Consider the following 21,117-nt stretch of genomic DNA (forward strand, 5'->3'; position numbering starts at 1 on the left):
CAGATTGTCTTGATAATCAAAAGTTTCAGATAATCAGGATGTTTCTTTATAAACAGAACAGACTTATTAGTTCCCAGAATTACTTGTTATAAAGTATATTAAAATAAAACTGATGTGTCCTTCCACGTGTATTTTTTTTCAAAATAAATCCAAATATCACTATCACAAGATAAAGATAACTAAAATCAATTCTTTTTCTTTAAGTTTCCACTATTTTGTGTCTTACCTTGTGTATTAGCATCAAAGTAAACCAATAATTATTTTCTATAATCAACAAGGAATTACATATGTCATAACCTGTAACCTTTATTATAACATAATATAAAAGGTAATAATAATAATGTTGCATACAATCGTTTGCTTGATATCTATTTGTCATAGCAAAAAATACTGCTGTATTTCAAGTATATCAGCCAGTATTTGAATTCTATACAAACACAGACATAAGCGAAATATTGATACATTTCAATATGCTTTTATGTATTGCGAACTTCACCATACTGCTCATTCTTAAAAGACACAGGACTATAAACAAAGGAATGACATACACCAGTTTAGAATTAATGTGTATTACATACGCTTTATGAAGCAGCAGCTTTGTAAGGAAATGCTTCTGGAGTTATTTTACAGCAAACATTTGCATCTGTTTTTCTAACACTGAATGAAACTCTAAACATTTGCATACACACTCATATTTGCACATGCAAATAGTCCAAACGGCCTCAAAAGGGCTATTCACATGAAAAGTTTTTAGGACTGGGACATAAATACAGCTTTTAATTGCTGGTCATGGAGAAGTGGTTTTTGGTAGAGAAAAAAAAATTACAACTTTCAGCTCTTATATTCCCAGTTAATTTTTATTAGGACTAAGACAGTCCTATACAGAACTGAATGTTTCAGAGGGAGATAGTCTGACTTTATTTCACTGTCACAGGACACAAAGCAGGTAGTGAAGTACCATTTGTGGAAAAGGGGGAAACGGAAGTCCTTCCTTACTGTTCTATTGTACTAATTGCAATTTATTTCTGTGTCTTTTTAAATTTTGGAATACATGAACTTGGAAGAATCTAGCTTAATCAGAATTTACTTAACATTTTCATCATATGTACATTAAAAATACATTTAAATTAAAACACAATCTAAGTGACTACTTGCAATTACCATTTGCCACAGTTTTTCATCAATCCTGGCTGTTAGGCTTCATTTTTAGTCACTGAAAAAGACGTGATTTTTTTAATAGTACCTGAATTATGCATTAAAAGATGCAACTCCGAAACTAGCAGTATTTTGTGTCAATTCACATGCAAAATATGCGTAGTAGTAATTAGCTGACCACACAGTTTATAACTGATTTGGCTCAGTATCTTCACAGAATGTGTCCCAGATGTTATTGTAAAGTTTTTATGCATGTACAAAAAAAAAAAATAAAAACCCCTTTATGACTCTAATAAATAGTCTAACTTCTAAGACCATACACAAGATTTCAATTCTTCATAAACATTTGAACTAATTTAGTAAACATTTAGAAAACTGTGTACTGTGCTACAGATTCTAAATGTGACAGCTGACAACGTAAATTTTCTGGATGATGATCGAGTCAATGTTAGTGCAGCTGTAGCAACAGTAAGACATGCAAAAGCTTTAAGTTTAGTTTCAACTATTTGAGTGCATTTTTCATAAGATTCAAGGGTTGCCAATGATTTATGCTCACTACATAAATTCTAAATTGCCAGTAAAAATAGGAAATAAAATTTGAACCCCTTAAAATTATTTTTGGAAGTATTTTTCAACTGCACAAATAAGGAGTTAGGGCAAGGCACTAAATTATCCATTTCCTGCAAATAAATAACACTTTAAACAATAATAGTGCTTTAGAAAAGAAACAATCTCTGTATTGAAATTAATATAAATACAATTTATGCATATTAATATTTGTATTACATAAGCAAAATATTTAGCCTACAAAATTTATACTAGAAGCCAAAACGTGTAGTTCTGGGACCTTGCTTGAGCAAGGGCTGCAGGTTTTGGCCATGGTTCCTTAAAGGTAGCCAATCCCTAAAAGACTGATTAAAAACGAAACATTGATTCTCAGTGCAGAGTACAAATCTTTGTCCATATAGCCCACAGCTTCATTTTGTGCTACCTTGCAGCACAAAGCCTATCAATACATTTCTTAGATCTATTGTAATTTACATGAATTACAAGGTGCTAATCCTTAGCCGATGCACAGGTAGGATGGGATTCATCTGTTCTAACTTCTGATATCAAAGATAATCATCTACAGCCTATGCCTTAGATAAGCCACCTATAGGATGACTAACATAGGATAGGACCCAAGCTCCTTTGCAGCCAAAAGGACGGATCATCCAGAGAGTGGTTCATCTTATCCTAAGGCAGGTACTTTAAAAAGCATATACGATAAATCATAGTCTGAAGGCTGCCTATTTCCCTCTAGTAACTACAAGCAGATTTAGGATGACAAGCTCAGACTTCTTGTGTGGTCATGCTCAGATTTGCCTCATGTTACAACAATAGTTGTAAACAATATATAATTATTTTCAGTAAATAGAAGCCACACAGCAAAATAAAACCTGAAACTAATCTTCTCCTTGAAATTAAATAAGAACCAGTCAAACCATGAGCATCAATTCTAAACACTGAATGTCAACTGATGAATTACATAACATCCCATCCTTTTGTTTCCAAAATGCTGGGTTTGAGGTCATTCAACAGAAAATCCCAAATTTCAATTTCTGAAACTGTCAGATTCTGCCCCTGCTTGACTTGTCTATGTGATACTCAGAGATCAGGATATAAAGCATAAAGAACATGGCATAAAGAGCAACTTTGACTGTCTCAGCATTTAGAGAATTTTGCATGGAATTGGGATACAAAAATGCCATTTATTTTATCTGTCACTAAAAGCAGCTTCTCTAGTAGCAGCTAAATATAGGATCATAAATCAAGATCATAAATTGCAGGCTTTGATAGCTAATTCTTTTTTGATTATTTTATGGCCAGGAAAAAGTCACCCTGATTGCACTGAATATTTCTATGAAATCTCTGTTTAAGTTTTACTTTCTGATTATCTTTTCCACACCTTTTTTCATTGAGGAAGAAAAGCCCTGTGTTTTATATCATTAAATACAATGTAAAACCTCACAAGTCGTCTAAATTTACTGCAATGTTTGGGAACTAATGAACTACTTCCACTCAAGTCCTAATGAACTCCCTGTAGTAGTGCAGGCTTTTGTTGGGTGTTAGTACCAGGGAAAATTATGGTTTAGTCTTCTAGAATCAAGTTGGAAATGACAGTCTGCTTCCATAATCCTCCCCCTCACAAGCAGCTGAAATGTTGTAAACAGATTTATTTACTTCCTGGATTTGGCATTCAAAACTGATGCTGCTTCTTCATGGGTATTTTCATTTTTTAACTAAGTAGAAGTTTTATTTTAAGTCCACCTCCCAGAGCTTTGTTCAACTGCTGAGTGATCTACCATTAAAAAAAAGTCCTTCTGAATTCTGCATTTCTATGTTCCTGCTCCTGCTATTATTTTTCTGGTCTTCAGAATTCTATTCAACAAAAGACAGTACACTGGAGCTTAAAACAAAGTACTGAGGTACACGGACACTAAACAATCCTTTTTTTTTTATTATTTCTGAGCAATCATTCTGTCTCAGTGCTTCTTACAGATTCCTGTAACTCCGCAACCCATGAGGAGTGCATCTGAATGAGTATGAACATGCAGGAACAAGACTCAATGTATCACAATACTTGGTAATTATTCTCTTGAAAACGTATTTGTCTAGATTCTGATCCCCAGCAACATTTTATTTCTCATTAATTACTATTTTGCCTCTTCAAAATCTCCCTGGGAGGGATTTTTTAAAAAATGCACTCAAAGTCCAAACAGATTGTGTTAACCAGTTCTCTTTTATCTTCTAACTTATTAGCATGCTCAAAACTTTCTTGTCAGTATTTTCATATACTGAAATCCATATTCAGTGGATGTTTTAATACTCAGAATTATTACCTCAGTTAGGTTTTTTTGATGAAATCCATATTCAGTGGATGTTTTAATACTCAGAATTATTACCTCAGGTTTTTTTGATGAAATAAGGCTCCATACACTGCAGTTTAGATTTTCAGCAGATTTTCAGCAGATTAGCTACTTTATTATTGAGTTATATTAGATCCCCCTGGACAAATACCAGTCAGTCCTCTCCTAAAATTTTTGATTTGTTGAAGTGTAATGTTAGTCTAGCATCTTACCTCCTGATGCCTCAACCTGTAATTTTCACTGGATAAATTAGTTCCCAATATAATAACCTGTGATGAAGATACCTACATAAATGTAGTTTCTCTTCAATATACTTATCCTCTCTAATTGGGTTCTTTACTTGGTTATATTCCCACAAATCAAATGATTCTGTCAATGGCTTCCTACTTCTGAATGATTCACTCTTCTCAGAACTGTAAGCTTAAGGAAGAAAGCTATAGCTGAAGTGAACTTAAATCAATTTCATTCACGACTTCGAATCTGTTCACTTTGTAGCATATCTGATATTAAGCAGTTCACTGTTGAAGCATTGTGTAACATACTGCACCTGGCATGACAGACTCAATAAAATTGTCCTGCATGTACTGTGTGACCTTTGCCTAGGTTTGCATACTGAAGTGAAATTACAGATCTTTGTACTGGATGCACAAAGTAAGCACTTTTAAAACACAATCTGATTGTACTTTCTCTGAGTTCAATTATCTCATTTCTCTTCATCTCTGTACTGCTGGTTTTTTCTGTCTGCTTCATTACCTGGTCCTTGATACTCCTCTCTTGTATCTCCTTACTTTGTTTTCCTTCTTTTTATTCTTAATTGTTATAATATTCTTCTTTTTTTGTGTGTTCTGCATCCATTTGACCATTTTCTGCCTCCTACTTCTTCCTCTCTGTACATGCCTTCCCAACCTGCTGCTTTCTCATTTTATTCTGCTGTGTGCAGAAAAAAACCCTGCCACACAGTTCATCAGATAGTAGACAACAAATGTATGGGAATGTTGTAGAATCCTATCATAGGAACAGTCACTTCCATCATGTCAGTTTATCAGTGCCAGAATAACTGCTACTGGCATATTACAAATGCCTTAGACGTACAATCTGTGGAAGGAAAAGCAGCAGGTTGCCACTTTCTCAAACATGTAAAAACTAGTGCACAGAAGAGAAGTCAACATTTAAGCTCCAACATCAATCTAAAGTACACCACAGGGGCTTCTTCATCACCTGCAGTTTACATCTTCTGGACCAGTTGCAAAGTCCATTTGTTAACACCCATAGCTATCCAAAAACATATACAATGCACAGGCTTTGATGATTCTCTTGATGGTTGGTTGCCTCTATTGTGCCATTTGGTTGAATTTTGTTAGTGCAATACAGGAATATAAAACAGAAGATACTGCCTGACATGCCTACACATCTGAGAAAACCAGAAAACAAAAGTTTAGTGTAAAAATGATCACCAGTGCCTAAGGTTTGTTGCTATGCACATGCTGCCTTTTCTGAATTGACTGTCTATTCCCTTATCCACACCTACCTGAGACCTAAAATTCAGGCATCCCTGAGCTTAATCCTCCCAAGGAACTCAAATTGCTAGTTATGTTCTCACCTCAGAATTTAGTTTCAGAAAAATGTGGCAAACAGTGGTGGCAGAGAACTTTCAAACAACGGACCTCGTATAAGAGAAGTTGCTCAGGAAGGCAAACTCTGACCCTACCTGACAGATTAGAAGCTAGTTAGAGCATTTAAACTCTGCTACAAGTTATGATTTCTTAATACAGTGAAAGTCCTTACTTCTCTATTCAGTGATTTTCCATCTGAAACATATAACCAGGCTAGGGAGAAAGGACCCAAGCATTTATGAGCTATCCTTGGTTGGATGTGTGTGTGTGTTAAAATCCTCAGGTTGGACAAGATGACCTCCAGAGGTCCCTCTCAACCTAAACCATTCTGTTACTCTGTGATCCTCTGAGGCTGAGGTGTAACTAGAAGTCAGATCTCCCTTTCTCAACGCAAATGCTCAAACTACCAAACTACTGTGCAAAAAGTGAGCAGTAGCATTATCTCATCACTGTTTCTGGAGGAAAGAGACATCCCAGTATTTATTCCAAGACAGGTTTTCAAGCACTTCGTCTCTGAGCTATCTACTTCCATCTGTTTTCAAGTCCAGGTATTTTCTGAGCATGATGTAGTTTGCGTTACTAATAATCCTCAAGGAATCTCACTGTTAAGTTTCTCCTTGAACCTATGTAAGCCTTTTTGCATTCACAAGGACCTTCACAAATAATCTTAGATAAGTAGCTCCGTGTAACACAAAAGAAAATGGAAATGAAAAAGAAAGATTGTTCAAGGGCAAGTACCATTCAGAATTGTTTCAAGTTTAAAAGAAGCTACTCTAGAGAAAGATAAATACTAGATAATTCCAGAGTTTCATGCACTAGAGACTCCACACACTTCAACACCTGGAGTTTTCAGAATAACTTATATCGAGAATATTTTTTTTCTTAGGAGTAAATTTGTTCTGTCACTTTTATACCTTAATTCTACAGTGTATGAAGTGATACATTATCAATACTATTATAAAATAAAAGTATGCAGGGTATTTTTTAAGGTGCAGGCAACAGTGTTATGAGTTCTCAGCAGCACAAAATAAATTTCATTCTGTCACCTGTGATGATAAAAATAGATTTGTATAATAGAATGTGTATGTTTATAAACACTGCTTTTTTTTTTCAATTTCCAGAGAAAACTAGTCACCATTAGTAGTTACAAAACACAGAGCAAAATTACTAAGTATATTCAATCTTTAAAAAAAAAAAAAATCACAATAAAGACTATTATTTCAATTCATCTAAAATGTAAAAACTTGGTAGTATACTTTTCTACTGGTACAAAAGAACCCCTGTAACAGCAACTCCGATAACTCTGTATTACTTAAGAATCTTTGTATTTACCCACGCACTGGAATATTCATATTCCTTGCAGATTTAGCAACTTCTTCAAATTTTCCTATGCTTTCTTCAATTGAACAATTAATATTCATTTTGCTAAAAGATTCAGATGCTGCACCAAATACTGAGACTTCTGTAGCTCCTGCTGCGATCTGAAAAATACATTTCAATAAACCAGAAGCAAAACACTATATTAAAAGTGTAGGTTAAGCATGTAATTCTGTATGACATTCTAGAATTTTAAAGTACATTATAGCATCCATATCTAAAACATAAGTTTCATTCCAATTTTTAAAAAAATCTATTACATACAAACAGATTGAATCAAATTTTGAGTTCATTCACTATGGCATATTTCCTTCCTCTTCTTTGCAATTAGGTAAACATATTTTTAAAGTGATAAATGATAAATGTATTAAGATGTAGGAAATCACATGAACCAACTATGAAAAGAACAATGATTGATACTCATATTCATTTTTCAGAAAAGGAAAAGATCATATAACAACTCTGAAATATCCATCTGCTGTACAAAGCCTGTTCCTCATGAATGTCAGGAAGTCATTCTCATGCTTAGGAAAGCTCTGTGCCTGTATGTGCCTAGAGCAGCAACAATAACCAACAGGGATTTCCTTGTTAGAGCCAACTCTAGGATCAAGGGCTCCATTGGTCTCGGTGTCATAGTTGATATGGGTAATATGGCAAATGTGTATGTGAGAGTCTGCTGAGAAAAAGTCTCAGAGCAAATACCAGTCTAGAAAATGTGTAAATGTGGTGACTTTCCTGAAGGGGCAATTAGTCTGAGCTTGTACTCAGTACCTCAGTACTCAGTAAATCAACTAACATGAGGCAAACTAGAATGCTGAAAGCCAAACGATAGGAGAAGAAAACATTAACATCTCCCTCCAGAGAGAATAATACTCTTTTTCTATGAAACAGAATGGGGCTTTTCCCTTTAATCTCTGCTTCTGCAGGGTAATATCTAAGCTTCAGCAACCCTTACGGGAACAAAGATCCTTTCAAATAGAAGGAAGAAAAAAAAAATAGCAGCAAGAAAGAACTCAGCATCTACAACTACTTTTGCATTGTTTTCCTTTCATTGTATCACTAAATACGGTATAGAGATATAGCAGATTTAATTCAACTCATACAAGCTACCATTGCAGACAAAGTTGTGGCACTGGATATCTATTGATAGTTAACTCGCCTATGTACAGGATTCTGTTTCAACAGAGATTTCACATGCAGTATAGAAACTGAATGACAGACTACACTACAAATGTCCATTAATCAGCATGCTTTCCAAATACAGCTTGTCCTATATCAAGACAAAAGCACAGAAGCATGCAAAATTTTCAGAAAACAAAGAAGTGTAAAGATTTGGGTATCAATGTGTATGTTTTAAGAAGACTGAACTGCTCCATTTTTGCAATTCCAAACACTTTGAGTCTATATTTTTGAATATTTATTTTGCATGAACTGAAACAATTTAAACTTTCAAACCCTACCAAAATGAAATGCAGAATTTAAGAAGTCTAATACATTCCTACAAAGCATTCTCATTTAAATGCCTCTTTCCTCATTCTTCTTCACTACTTTCCAATAAGAAGACACTCTTCAGAAACTTTTCTAGGACCAACAAGTCAAAGAAGGAGAAAGAATTATCTTTATACACAAGCATCATCTATAGAAGCTTGCAAAGACTGTTTGATGAATACTTCCATTAAAATATGAATATAGAGAGCTTAACATCACTCTGTGAATTTGCCCATTTTTCACAACGAAAACTGAGAGTTTTTAATTAAAAAAACTATAGCTTAGTTCTAACAGGACAGGTTACGTGACATTAAATAGCTAGTTTATATACTGAACTGAAAATGTCTGAAACATGAAAGAGGACATTGTGGACATCTTCTATGAAGGCACTTACAGCAGAATGAAAACCTTGAAGATTAGGTGTGAGAACAGGATATTGGACTCCAGGATGCCGCTCAATGCCCCTCATTACTTCTTTGTGATCTGCCATCTAAAATATATAAATAATTTGTATTGATCAGCAGTTATTTTCTGATCTTATAGAGCTAAGCAGAAATCGGCTTAGACAGTGGTTTTGCCTTCATTAGGCATACAGTTCATACAAAAAGAGTAAAAACAAAGGGGTTAAATTGATGTTGTACAAGCACTCTTTTTTTGGATTTCTTAACTTTTGAGTATTTGAGTTGCAGGCTTTCCAGTTCTATATGAATACAGAACTGGGGCTAAGGTTTCTTTTTGTGTGTGTCTGTAAAATCACAATTTGCATCATAAACTAGTAGACTTGTGATCATGCTGATCATCAACTGTTACTGCAACTTTTAAACTTACCTCAGTAGACTCAGTAGGTGGAATTAACAGAATAACTGACATTTTAAAACCTTCCAAATCTTGAAAACTTCAGCATTCTGATAAATGTAACTTCACAATCTTAAGCATAAGTGAACCTGAATTACTGAACACTACAATCAGCATATTTGAAAAGACTAATCACAAGCCTATCCTTAAAAATATGGTAAAATCTCTGCATAGTGTAACTTTTTAATATACATAGAATTTTCTTTCAAAAGAAGAAAATACTTCTTTATTATAGCAAAGGTCAAAGACCATTACTTTATTCAAGCGTTTGTTTTCCTTAGTCTCCCCTCACAAAAGAAACTCTGCCTTTTTAAGATACTCTCACACTTTTCTCACTGAAGATTAAATACAGCCCATGTACTAATCAAGGAGATGAATCAAAGACTTATTCATGTAATATACTGTAGATTACTCAGACAAGCACATTTTCTTGAAAGAAGTGGAGGAAAAATGAGTTTATTTTTTAATGGTGTGCATGCCTGAAAACAATACAGTTAATAAAACATATCCCTCATATTCCATGTCTTACAGATTTTGAGTTTTAAAAAATGAATAGTGTATTTTAAATGCTTTTTAAATCAGCTCTCATAAAAGCAAATCTTCCAAGCAAACAATATTAAATTGGATTTCTGATTCTTTCCACACTGATGAAAAGTCATTTGAGCAGTACCATATGAAAAGATATATGAACTACAAAGCTTTCATTACTCCTTATTTTCAGCAGATACTTTATTGATAGCTTTGCAGTATCACAATTCTAAATATGTGATATTAAATTATACCAGATTTAAGTGACAATATTACTGGCAACCTGGAATCTTCTTGTAACTGGTTTCCTACTTTGAAAATTAATGGATTAAAAAAAATCAGAAAAATGCATGTATGCCTTCTCATATGTAAGCTCTACATGTATCTATAAGGAAGTGGATATATGGTATGAAAAGTGTCCTATAGCCAGACGCAACTCATTTCTCATCAAGAAACAACTGATGGCACAAAGCAACTTCTTGTAATTGCTTCTACATAAACTAAATCAGTGTAACCACCTAACATATCTGATAACCTCACAAAAAAACATTTGGTAATGCCTTAGTTTTTTAAGAACAATTTTTCATTCCTTAATTTAATATAAATAGTATCTACATTTCTCATGGCAAGGAATAATGTTTGAAACCAAATGATTAATTAAATGGCAAATGCTAGAACTAATTCCACACTTTAAAATTATAGCCTGACTTAAAATACACTAGAAAACCAAAATGACACTTTTTCAACCAGTATAAAGCTGCCAGTTCCAAATAATATTATAAGTATTACATTTGTCCCATTATTATTTTTCCTGTAAGTAAAATTCCATTTTAACACATATTGCATGTTATAAGTTTTTAAATTGTAATAAAATATTTCTTTTCCAAATTTCTTTAAAAATAAGCTTTCTAATGGTAGGTATTTATAATTTTTGGCTGTTTAGATTATAGGTGTGGGATCCTGTTTTATATGGCACCTTGCTACTGTGGAACTTTTTCTTTTAGCTTTTTTCAGTAAAAAAATCTCTGCCAAACAAAACAGTGGATGGGAAACCATAAAAGGGCTTTAAAATACTAAAAAAAGAAATAAGTGAATGAGTGATCTAAACATAACCATGAATTCTATTCCCATGACCTATGAAAAGAAAAAAGAAACGAGCAAAGAAAAGACAAAGTCAAGACTGCGCTCCCTATCAAAGCAACACAATCTTATCTTTTAAATAAAAAACATTTTAAACACAAATTAAGCCATTACAATAAAGTATTAGACATGAATTTAAGATAAGAAAGGATTGCTCATTTTTTCCAAAACTGACAAATCTGTGCTAAATTTGGTACTCCTAATGGCTCACAAGAAAAGGAAATAATTAAACAAGAAAGAAAAAAATCTACCTTTGCTTTAGAGTTTTCCTTCTGATGTTTAAAAACCTACATTATTCTTTCTTGCTGTAACTGCCAAAATTTGATGGCACTTGGAAAAACTTAACCTAGTTGCTTTTAACGGACACAATATCATTGCCCCTGCATTGACACCAAAAAAATTCTGCATTGTCACTGTTCTCTTCCCCTCCCCTATTATCGTTCCTTTAGACCCTTCCCTGGTGATTCTGAGAACTGAAATAAACCAAAGGAGTCCCTCAGAATGCTGTACAGTTTGCTCTGCTAACTCATGAGTAAGAAAAAGTATGATCGTACTATGTTTTTCTCAGAGGAAAGCCTGGAATACAGTCCAGGCCCAGGATGTATTCTCACTGTAAAATGGACAAACTTTATATATGTTTTGACAGAAAATGAGCAACAAACATGTTAAAAATGGAAGTATTTTCTCAAATGAATTAATTTCATGTTTTACTCTGTAAATAACTTGTGTGGTCATCACTAAACATGTAAGTACTCAAACGCTTCTGTGCAAACAAGTGTGTGGTTTCTTGAAAATAAGTTTAAATAATATAGACAAGTATTGACTTATTTCCTTACTTGCAGGGAATAAGTTTGCAAAAACAGGAGCTACATATTATACTTCAGGACTAAGCCTGAATTTGCAGTGTTAAATCTCAGATGAAAACCCGGCACTCCTAATGCCAATGTAGTTTTGCTGCTGACTTCCGAAAGGCTAGGATTTCTGCTGAATTGTACCAAATGTAAAAATTAATCTTGGAAAAATAATGAGAAAATTATTATGATTCATCAAAACTCCGTATGGCTGCTGATAAGAGTGCTAGATCTGCAAAATAACTATCATGCCTAAATACTACTATATGTGTGAAAGTCCCAAATTTAGATCTTCCAAACACACTTCCAAATGTGGAAAATGAAATTTCATTTAGGGAAAAAGAAAAAAAAGTATGTTACCTTCCTTTTTTACATTGATGACTGTTAGTTCTCAGAAGAGTAGAAAAGAGATAGGAACAACATTAAATTATATTAATGATGTGTCAACCATCCCAATTCTTTAGTTAAAACTAAATGTTTACATAAATAAAGATCAAAATAAAATGCACAAGTACTTTCTTTGCCTCCATTCCACAGTACAACGTTAACATTGATTGTAAAGAATTTTCTCTATATTATTAACTGCAAAAAGTCACTGCCCCTTTGTGAGCAAACTCAAAATCAGGATAGAATCTGCAACATCTCTCCTTAACCAGCATCCTTCAATGCATAAGCGCGTGTATGTTTGTATGTGTGTGTTTATGCTAGTGTTTGGAAAAGGAGGACTGCATGGTGGATAGATACACAGAAATGTACCAAGTGCAGCAGACATTAAAAAATGGTGTTTGGCTTCAGGGAATAGTCAAGTTTCCATGACACTCCATACAACCCCCAGGCCTGGGGAGTCTATTCGCTTGGTTTGGTGCTAGGGAGCACTCCTGAGAAATTTACCCAATTTGCACAAGCCCTGTGCATTTAGGTTTTCCTGCCCTGATTCTAGGTCTCTGAATTGATGTTACCTCCCCAAGAGGTCTCCTCCACCATGACTGTTCCCCAGAGATCAGCCCCACTGCTGTTCATCTGGATAGTCAAACTCAGTATTCTGCATCCCAACTGCTTCATATTCTCAAATCTTTATCATTATGTCTACACTCATCATCCTGTATCCCAGTTGCCCTTTACTCATGGTGTTGATCCATCATTCCCACACCTCTTATCCCCACTCAGCATCCTGTGACCAATTCTGTCACTCCCCATTTACTGCTGTCCCTTGCACATACACCCGTACAAATTCCTACCCTCCTGCTGCAAGGGGCAAATTGAGAGTCACCTGCTAAATTATTTATGTTTGGAGAGCAATCACAATATTTAAGGTTTCTCACACCCTATGTAGTAATCATGGTAAATTGTACTCCCAGCATTTCTGTTGATCAGGGCCTGGAGTGCTCCCCTCCCAAGAGTTTAGCTGCCTGCACTCAAGGCCAGCTCATTGATAGGAAGACAGCAACTTGGGAAGCCTCAATCAGCCTTGGAGCTCATCAATAAAAGGTGGAAGGCAGATCAGCAGAGGCTCCCCCAAACAGCTCTGTTAAGAAGTCTTAACATGGCCTACCCTCCCTTTTCACTCAACTTCACGGCAGAAGTTGCTTCACAGCAACTTTTAAGCTGAGATGCTCTTATGCTTCCTCCCTGCCTGAGAAACTGCAGCTGCACAGCAGCAACCAAGCCCATGCTTAGCCAAGTACCTTACGGATTGGATCCTGACTATGTCTCCCAGACTTGACTTCCCGGCTTAACCTGGGACCTGCCGCATCACTGCAGACTCACCTGAGTATGTGTACTCTTGGCTGCCCTGGTTACCCTCACCAGACTTGCTCTGCTCTCACGGACTGTTGGACTGCCCTTTGGTCAACACAGCTACAACCTCTGCTCCCCTTGTTATCATGCTTGGCTTCCAGTTCCTTCCAGGACCAGAAGGTCCTTCCCTTCTGGAGCAACCTGCTCTTGCTGCTAATGAGTTAGGGATTTAACCAGCTTTCTGCACATTCAGAATTTTCTTCGATTTTTACTACTTTTTAATAATTAGCCCAACTTCAGCTGACCTGAATAAAAGCATAAAACTTGAAAATTGCGCAAATGGTGTCTGACAACAGCATCTGATTTTACAAATAAACATTATTTCTGTTCCATTTTCTTGTATAATTATACAGGCTATAGTAGTGGAAAACTCCACTGCATGGAATGGCACTTAAATTTAAATAGTTCTGAACGGTGATGATTTTACATACCTGAGGTACCCATTTGGATGAAACAAAACTGGTCACTTCTATTGCAGGCAGGCCTGTTTTGGAAAGCCGGTTGATTAACTCAATTTTTATATCAGTTGGGATTATCACCTATGGACATGGAGACATACTATAGTAAAGTATTTCATGTGGTAAGAAACTTTTGTAAGTTAAATGTTCTCCGTACATAATCAATACTTTTTTTTTTTTTTTAAATAATGAACTATACCCATACATTGTACCATAACTATAGTGTTTCCTGACAGTAGGAAGCTACGGCATAAGGAAAGCACTAGGCAGTATACATGATCTGACTCCATTTTTTGTCCACCACAAAAGAATGAGGAAGCACTTCTGTGTAACTGGTTATAGATCTGGCCTCACTAATAGCTAGTAATCAAACACCAACCTACCAAAGAAGTGACAAAGGAAATGGCAACACAGTATAGTCCAACCAGAGAAAAATAGGGGGAAAAAAGCTCCACAGCTGAAGCAGAGTAATTCCATTCTGTTAATACTAATATCTTTGAGATCAGTAACAATGATACACATAAGCTCATCCTGCTCTTTGTGGAAACAGATGACTGTTTTGATACATGTACCCTATTTTACATAGTCTCTTTCAATCTTCTTTCATGCTTCCCTCCCACCCTTCAGGCAAATATTATCGAAAGAGTAATTTCTTTTTTTTTCCATGCTTGTTCAGCAGGAAGTACGACAAAACCCATTGTACCATTCCTACTATAGTAGCACTTGTAGCACAAACACATATTATAAAGATAGCCAGTGTTTCATGGCATTTACCAATTATGTCATGACAGAATATTATTGACTGACAAGACAAATTCCAGAAAAAGAAATGGCAGTTGAGTAACAGAGAGGCTAGGTAACTAAGTATAGAAAGAAATTATATTATTTAACATCTGGCTAAACAGTTATATACTTTTATTATAATATATAAAACAGTTATCAAACAAAAAGAAATAAATATATTTATAGTACAAAATGGAAGAAACATGATTAGCAGGATGTACGTATTTTGCACAATGAAAATAACACCAATATCTGTCAAAACACACCAAAAAAAAAAAAAAGGAGAAAAGTTACCTTTTCATTTTGTAATCCATCCCTTGGCCCAACTTCTACAATCTTTATGTACTCAGGCAGTCCAGATTCTTGAGATTCCTGAAATAAAAATCAATACTGAAACACAAAACAATGAAGGTCACCAAGATCAAAGTACAGCTTGTACTTGTCCTCGCATATGATTCTGGGTATAAAGTCATACTGCCAACATTAACTGTGTTCATGGGCTGCTATGGGGAGAACTAACTCCACCTCAGCCAGACCCAATACACCTTTAAAAATCTGTGAGAACGTGTTCCACACCTTCAGTTAGGGAATAAAAGTTAAAAGTAGAAGTTATCTGTGTGCATGTTCCACTGCTCCTCTGAGGCCACGACTTTATAAAAATGTACCTAAACCCATAAATGAACATTGTGTTTTACAGAGTGAAAAATATTCCCATTTCAAAAAGCTTCCCAACGAGCAATCCAGTCCTCCAAACTTCTAACTGAATGTTCTCAATTTAACTGAACAGTTACTTCTCTGTAAACATTTGCAAGACTAGGCTATAAATCTGAAAAGAACAGAGCAGTCAAGAAATGTTGAAGAGATTATTAATGAAAGATGAAAGTAATTCCTCTGCCTGAAGATGAAGGTTTTAAAGAAGGATTTAAAGGAGAACAAGGAAGCCCCCTGGTAGACAAGAAGAAGAATTTTCCAGGTGTAAGAGCAGCTCTGGAAAGGCAGGAGGCTGACAGTGACAGGAAGGCAGGCAGGCAGCGGTAAGGTCTAAGGGCGAAGGAGAGCACAGGGAGTTGGAGGAGGAGGAAGGAGAAACAAGAGCAGAAAAGTGAAGGGAAATGAAACTTCCTTTTTTATTATTGAGCTGCTCTGTTATTGAATCAAGTTGACAGGTGTGGCAGTTAACGTAACCTGGGCCTTTAAGTCCTGAAACAGTTCAGAGCAGTTGCCTAGACTGACCCCCAAAAGCTGTGTGTTTTTAAAAACACATCAAATGGCCTACTTGGGGCATGCTGCCCGTGCCTGGAGGAGCGGACAGGAGGGACGCAGGCAGCCTTGCCAGGAGCACTGGAGACACCCTGTTCTCTGTATTGCACTGAATACAGAATCGGACCCAGCGTCTCCACTCCTGTGTCGGAAGTCCGTCCTGGGATTAGCGCGAGCTACCTGCGGGACAGCTGCTCCCACTGCACCCACCACCTCCCCGGAGCGAAACGCCATGGGAAGGACGACACTGTCAGCCCAGGGGTCCGCCTGTGGGACCCACAGCTCGCCCGAAGACCAGAAATCACTTCTGCAGTGCGTAGATACAGCCACTAATCTCACATCATCCACAACCAGGTGAAAAACCCATTTTTCATCCCCCCCCTGGCTAGTATCATCAGGGTTGCTTCAACCAAACGGCCACGAGTTTCTCCTCACGGTAACGGAAAATGAGCATTCCTACAACACCTTTGGTTTCTCCCTGCATTCTCAGTGCACGTGGATAAAAGTAAGCCCTCTGCAGCACTAGCCAAAATACAATAAACATATTTCAGAGCACTTACTGTGTATTTAACTGAGCCCAGTAAAAAGAATGGGAAACAGCTGTATAGTATCTATTTGATCACGTGGAACATCTGGTAAGTTAAAACTCTGTCAGGCTGTACTAAGCCCACACTCGCTGACAGTATAAACCTACTTAAATGTGAAGGTAAAACCTTCACATCTGCTGCATATTGTTTCTCTTTTTTAAGTTATTTTCACAAATATGGCACCGCTTCAGCACTACGGGCATAAATCTGGGTTATTTCATGATTATCAGAATCTTCTTGTTACAAGACAAACGCCACAGCTGCGCTATGAGTAAAGTTGTGACTGGAAAAAAAAAAGGAGCTAAAATAGATTATGTGAACCAAAGTTTAATTTAGAGCATGAGAAATGTCCATAAAACTTCGGTGGCAAAAATGTTCAATTTCTAGGCCAAATCCTGTAAATCCTATTCAGTTCCTACTGTGGTAAAACTTTTGCTGAAATCAAAGAGCTGTACCTGTCTTTACAGAACAGTTCACATAGCTACAGCACACGCAGTAGCCATTCACACAGCCGTTCAGAGGATGTCTGCAGCCCTTGGATTTCATAGGGGACAGAAGTTGGGAAGGGACATTGCAGAAAGGCATTCAAGTATCGATTTTTATTCTCCATCTGTGATATTACAGGCATACAATCTCTTTGAGCCATAGTCCAGGTCTCTCACCCCATGATTTCTCTATAGCCTTCCTGTCCACTAGTCAGTCCCAACTTGAATTCACTGTTCTTGAACACAACACTGAGAACCATGTACAGGCTGACTCTCACAAGGGCCACACAGTGGAAACTCAAGGCAGTACTAGAAACAAATCCCTACACTCTTCGAGCTGATGAACTAACAGCTTAGAGTAAACATCTTGGCTCTGAGTCCAGAGGAGTCTTGCTTTGCATTGAATTTCATCTAGTTTCCTCTATAGTACATTGATTCCTCGTGTCTTCAGGGTCACTCAGTTCCTCCTGTGTGGCATACAGTGTGGTACTGATAATGTCTCCTGTCTTTCTGTCATCAGCAGATCTTAACACCTTGATATTTTCTTGTGAAAACATTTGGACTAACATGATTACCTTATTTTAATACAAATATATATTATCTCAAAAAATTTGGGTTAGTGCTATAGAAGAAACACATTTTAAAAAAAGACCTGGGAACTCCACCAGCAACGTCTCTTTGGTCTAATAAATCTGCTTTCAACGTTATCTCTTATTTCCTCCTCAGCCCGTTTCTTACTCATCTCTCAAATTCTGTTCTGATCATCCTTCTCCCCAACATAACTAATAATTTCTCTCGTGCTGCATTGCTGAAGCTCAGATAACAAGCAAGTAAAAGGGAGGCAGAATGCTTAGGTTCAGGCCCCTGTGGACTACTTATGCATTTTACAGTGCATAATCACTGGATAAAACTCAGAAACAAATTACAGACTATAAGAGTACATGTACCATCTTCTGCTAAGATGACTTTAGCATTTTTCCATTCTGTGGCCCAAGTTGAATCAGAGGAGTAAAGGAGTACCTCTTCACCTTAATCTCACCTGTCCTATGAATGAATACTCAGCAACTAGCTGTTAGGACATTCTTCCAATATGTTGGAGATAGGTACTTAACAGTCTTGTCGGGAAGAAAAAAAGAGACTCCCTGCTTTCTTGGGAAGTCTTCTGATCACAATGTCACACTTGCAGAGTACTTGGACATCACTTGAAACACAGCTGAAGTCACCTGAGCCACCAGTCACATTCTGTGCCAGGCTCAATGCCATCTGCATTCACTAGGCAAGCTTCAAATCCACAGAACTGCCTGAAGCCTTTAAGAACTTATGCAGAGTTTAAACACTTCTCTGTTTACTATCTGCGTGGCAGTAGACCTTAACCAGGACTCGGGTTTCATGAATTGAGGGATCAAGTTCTCTGAACTCTAACTCAAATGTGCACCATCCCCTTGGGTAAAAGAAAGGATTTTCAGAACCAACAATGAGACAAACTTAGAGAATTTCCATGCCTTCAAGTATGGCATTAAATGGTCTACAGATAATAAATAGAAAATATAAATAGAGATAAATAGAAAAATGAAAAATAGTTTTTATCTTTTAAGAGAATCCAAAAAAGGTAAACCTTACAGAAATACACAAATACTTACATTAAACACTAAACATGTCAGGCAAATCATTTTGTTTCAGAAAAAAATATTTACTAAATTATATTATATGAAGTATTTTCATGTAACAAAACATAAAAAGTAGTTATGGTAATACTTCGAGGTGACTGCTTACTGAATTATTTAGTGGCTCTGTTAAAAAGTAATGACTACCTAAGTACAATGTTTGAAATATCAAAAAGGAAATAGTTGACATAAAAGACAAAGAGCCTGGAAAATTTGTTTTTTCCACGTATCTTAGCCTTGCCAAGGGAGAACAAAAAGCATATAAAAGCACAAAAAAAAGCCTCCCTCAAAACAGAATGCAGCCAAAGAGTCTTTTTAAAAAAATTAGGAAAAGGAAAACCATACCATTCAGCTTCAGACACCGAATGCCAAATTTCTGTATGGAAACATTTTCCCTGAGCTATAAATAGCTGAAAATTCAAGTTTATTATAGAAAATCCTAGTAACCTTTAGTTAGAGCAGTATAATCTTCTTAACCATAAATGTAATCAAATTAAGTAAACACACTTTTTTAAGCTCTGTCACTGCTTCACTACGTCTAGTAAAGGTGCTGAGGTTCCTTCAGCCTTCTGATTTTTATTCCATGCAGCTCATTCATATGGGCCCTAATAGCACTGGCAAATATTACCCAGAGCTGCTCAAAAGTAACTGAAAGGACCCAAAAGTAAGGGAGAAGAATCTGGAGGTTCAGGTCTTTTCATTCTAACCAAGCAAAGATGAAGCTCTGCTTTCCTTTTCCACAAGGTGGTGTTCTGGCACAGAGGACAACTGAACAAAGGTAGGTCCATCTTGTACAAGAAGAATTATTCAGAAGAGCAGTTTTAAACAAGGATCAGCAGGGAGGTGGCATCATAACTCCGTATGTATATGTGCAGTGACATGGACAAATGCCCAAAAACTGGGAGAACGCTCTGAGATAAATAACACAATTGCTGAAAGGAGAACAAAGAAAACAGCGGTCAATCTTCTGAACACATAGATGTCTCTAAACTTTACAGGGCATAGAGGAAATAAACAGGAAGAAATTAAAATCTTCATACATAATCAAATAATGATTGATGTGGTATTGCAGAGACTTGTTTATATAGTTCACACTACTGGAAGGCAGATATAAAACATATTCATTCCCAAGTTAACTAGGGGGAAAATGGAGAAGATTCACCTGAGAGATATGAATAATATATACAGATACTCAGAAAACACTGGGACACACCTGGTGAATCCCTCAGTAAAGATAAACTGAGTATTCGTCCTAGAACTTCTGTCGTATGCTGCTGACATGACCACTGGGAGAACAATAGCCCGGAACAGGCCATGACTAGCCAAAAAACTCATCAGCACTTGAGAAGTTTTCGTTAAATACATTTTTCTTATCATATCATTGCATATTCATGACCTGAATGATAACATAGAAATACCACAAACAAAGCAGTTGTGAGTGCTTTAGACAACAGGACTGGAATTCAAAATTCCATTGACATACTAGAGAAATAAATATGATGCATTTCAATAAAAGCAATACATAACACAACACTTAGGACTATCCTTATTGTATCTGATGCTGATTGACTAATTAAAAGAATCTTTGTATGTTGTCCTCTACAAATTCTATCATGCTTATTTCTCCATTTTAATAATTTTGACCCTCAGAAAAAAGATTTTTGTAAAATAGAAGTTAGAGAGTACCTGACTAAACATTTTATAGAAAAGGACTGGGATATTAAAACAAATAACAAACTGAGTCAATAACATCATGCTCTCAAGAAATAAAAAAAAGAAGAAAATTAAATTGCAAATCTAATCCTAGGCTATAAAAAGAGATGTCACAGGTAAGACAGTAGCCTGCCACTTAATGAGTAGAAACACCGTGTCGTTTTGGGCTTCCTACTTCAAAAAATAATTCAATCAATTGGAGATCATCCATAGGAGGGCAAAATATAAAATGCAAGTAAATCACTACAGAAATTAGTTAAATACAGAGCTAACTTATCTGGAATAAACCAAATAATTACTGAGGTCAGAAGGGACCTCTGGAGATCATCTAGTTCAACCACCCCAGCTCAGGGCAGGGTCAGCTAAAGCAGGTTGCCCAGAACCACGTTCTGTTAGGTCTTGAGTATCTCCAAGGATGGAGACTCTCAGGCAACCTGTTCCAGTGTTGACCATC

The 21,117-nt window shown here is 36.2% G+C and overlaps 1 protein-coding gene across 3 annotated transcripts in view; it reads right to left on the minus strand.

The window, feature by feature from the left end:
- HMGCLL1 (3-hydroxymethyl-3-methylglutaryl-CoA lyase like 1) overlaps positions 1–21,117 on the minus strand; it is an 89,156-nt gene that overhangs the window by 49,791 nt on the left and 18,248 nt on the right. The window contains exons 2-5 of one of the 3 annotated variants that reach the window (XM_030037706.1): positions 15,249–15,317; positions 14,145–14,252; positions 8,937–9,032; positions 7,010–7,158 (exon numbers count right to left, since the gene is read on the minus strand). In XM_030037706.1, coding sequence (XP_029893566.1) covers positions 7,010–7,158; positions 8,937–9,032; positions 14,145–14,252; positions 15,249–15,317 — 422 coding nt within the window. Of the gene's footprint in view, positions 1–7,009; positions 7,159–8,936; positions 9,033–14,144; positions 14,253–15,248; positions 15,327–21,117 lie in introns of those variants that run through there. The other 2 variants (XM_030037705.1, XM_030037707.2) reach the window with 2 other exon arrangements.

This window comes from Aquila chrysaetos, chromosome 15 (genome assembly GCF_900496995.4).
Source record: "Aquila chrysaetos chrysaetos chromosome 15, bAquChr1.4, whole genome shotgun sequence".
Classification (NCBI taxonomy): domain Eukaryota; kingdom Metazoa; phylum Chordata; class Aves; order Accipitriformes; family Accipitridae; genus Aquila; species Aquila chrysaetos.